Source organism: Octopus bimaculoides, chromosome 28 (genome assembly GCF_001194135.2).
Source record: "Octopus bimaculoides isolate UCB-OBI-ISO-001 chromosome 28, ASM119413v2, whole genome shotgun sequence".
Lineage (NCBI taxonomy): Eukaryota > Metazoa > Mollusca > Cephalopoda > Octopoda > Octopodidae > Octopus > Octopus bimaculoides.
The window spans coordinates 7,904,212-7,906,838 of NC_069008.1; the positions used below are offsets into that span (position 1 = coordinate 7,904,212).

General features: G+C 31.3%; 1 protein-coding gene across 3 annotated transcripts in view; it reads right to left on the reverse strand.

The window, feature by feature from the left end:
- Nucleotides 1-2,627, reverse strand: part of LOC106879244 (CYFIP-related Rac1 interactor B) — a 157,521-nt gene that overhangs the window by 68,308 nt on the left and 86,586 nt on the right. For all 3 annotated transcript variants that reach the window (XM_052977633.1, XM_052977634.1, XM_052977635.1), the window contains exon 3: nucleotides 1,782-1,917. In XM_052977633.1, coding sequence (XP_052833593.1) covers nucleotides 1,782-1,854 — 73 coding nt within the window. In that variant the 5' untranslated portion in view covers nucleotides 1,855-1,917. The remainder of the gene's footprint in view (nucleotides 1-1,781; nucleotides 1,918-2,627) is intronic.

The following is a 2,627-nucleotide window of genomic DNA, read 5'->3' on the forward strand; positions in this document are numbered from 1 at the left end:
GGTTAATGTCTATCATATAATGTGAAAGTCCCTTGTACATATTAGGGATTATTGTAATTATAATTATTAACATTGAAGGAAAGAAAATGGAGAGAAATGGCTAAATGCTTAGTATTTCTAATTAATTAGGGAATAGCACAGAAACTTATGTAGGTTTTTAAAATATTCTTTTTGAGCTTTACAACTTATAATCAATTTATTTCTATTGTAATGTTTTTAAAAGAAACTTTTCAACATTTTCTAACATATGAATAAATTTTTCATACATCCAATTCTCTCCATTTTCCATCTACCAAATCCACTCATAAGGCTTTGGTTGGCCCAAGGCTATAGTAGAAGACATTTGCCCAAGGTGCCACGCAGTGGGACTGAACCTAGAATCATGTGGTTGAGAAACAAACTTCTTACCGCTCAGTCAATATATGTATGTATGTATTTTTGCATGTATGTATGTGTATATACATATACATACATATACATATATATCTTTCTCTCTCTCTCAAAGTCCATATAAGCAAGTACTTAGATTAGAAAGTACTCCCTAGTTCTGTCTGTCCCAAAGCTCACTTTTATACCATATTTGGTAGCATAAAAAATGTACAGGTATATTAGATGTACTTCAATTTCAGCAACACATATTCAGGAGAAAAATGTTTTTAGTGCATGGGGGAAAAACAAGACGTTGTCTTATACCCCATCAAATATGGTATGCAACCACAGGAGTTCTCTCCCTGCTTGTCACTATGTATTGCTCATGTTTGTGTTTCCTTCGGTTTGGGATTTGTATTTCAATGTGGTTTTGTATTATATAGATTACAATATAATAACAGTAGAAATAAAGCGTGACAGAATTCTGGGTTAACCCTTTGGTGTTTAATCCGCTTATATCTGGCACAAATATTCTACCTGTTTTATGTTAAAACTGACCTGATTCAACCTCTCATGCCTAACCTATAATGTCAGTCTAAAAATATACAAACACACCATTGAAATTTTCAAGCTACGAAATAATGTGTGATTAATTCAAAACAATGTGAATAAATAAGCATTATATTTGACAAAGAAATCTGAATGTTAAAGGTTTAAGCACCTCATACAACCCCTCATAACCTTTTCATTTTTTCAGAATTTTCTGAAAATGTTTGCAAATTTGTGCTCTACACACGGAAATTCATACAATTATGCAAAAAACAATTCTTTTATGTGTGATTTAAGAGCAATTTAGCTTCTGTTTTTAGCACTTCTCACAACCACCTGATACTGTCCTTGTTTCTTTGTCACTGACATGTATTGATATCTTTCAAATATTTTTATCCCCTGGAGTTTGGTGTAGCCATCTGGTTTGCCAGTCCCCAGTCAAATCGTCCAACCCATGCTAGCATGGAAAGCGGATGTTAAATAATGATGATGAAGAAGATGAAACATTTAATGGAATGATGATGCACCTAAGGGTAATCCATTGCCGAGATTTACACAAAAAATTTGGACTGTCCATATTTTAAACTCTGATTTAAAACAAAAGAAAAAAATTGAAAATGAGTAGAACTTTTAGGATTAATGGGGGCTTATAAAAATTTTTTTTTTTCATAATTGTATAAATTCCCATGTGTAGGACACAAATTTTTTGAACATATTCTGAGAATTCCTTAAAATTAAAAAGTTATGAGGGCTTATATGGGGTGCTTAAACCAGAATTCTGCTTAAAAAGCATTTGTTTACTCTTTCCACTCTTTCTTTCTAAGTCCATGAAAAACAGATATAGACACAAAAGTTGTACTCACTTTCAAAATCCACATAAGCGTCATAGTTCTTAGTGGAGTCGTCCTTGGTGAGGACTCGTAGCAGGTTGCCCATTGTTTCAGCAGTGCAGTTGTAGGAACTACAGCAAACTTATTCCTTGGAGATGGTTTCAACAGTCTGCAATAACAGCCACAACATCACATCATTATAGACGATAATTAAGAATAGCAAGCACAACTACTATTAATACTACTACTACTATAGCAAACTATTCATTAGTATGCTTTCAACAGACTAGAATGATAGCCACAACACCACATTATCATAGATATTGATTAATAGCGACTACTACTACTACTACTACTACTACTACTACAGCAAATTTTGTTTATAGTTTTATGATTTTTATTAATTTTTTTAATTTTTATATTTCCATTCCTATCAGATCCTGTTTATCTGTCTAAGAAAACGTTTTTTTTACACTCTGGCTACAATCATTTTCTCTACCTCTGTGCCCAGGATGGAGCAACAGTTTAACTGAACTTAAAGAGTCCATTCAGTTAGCAGTGTGGGAAATATCTCTTGAGATATATTTCAAAATGTGTTTCACAATGCTAAGGATAGATTTGAAATTTATACAGATACAAACAGAGCACATGTTGAAAATTTTCAATAAAAGTTTTGACATAAGTTTAATATATTTATTTGTTTTGGTATCATAATTAAGTAATAAACATAAAATTCTGTCAATGTTTTAAAAATTTGCCTGATTTCATCGGGATAGTTAATCCTGGGACATTCTGTATATGTGTAATATATACATGTATTACATATAACATATATATATATATATATATATATATATATATATATATATATATATATAT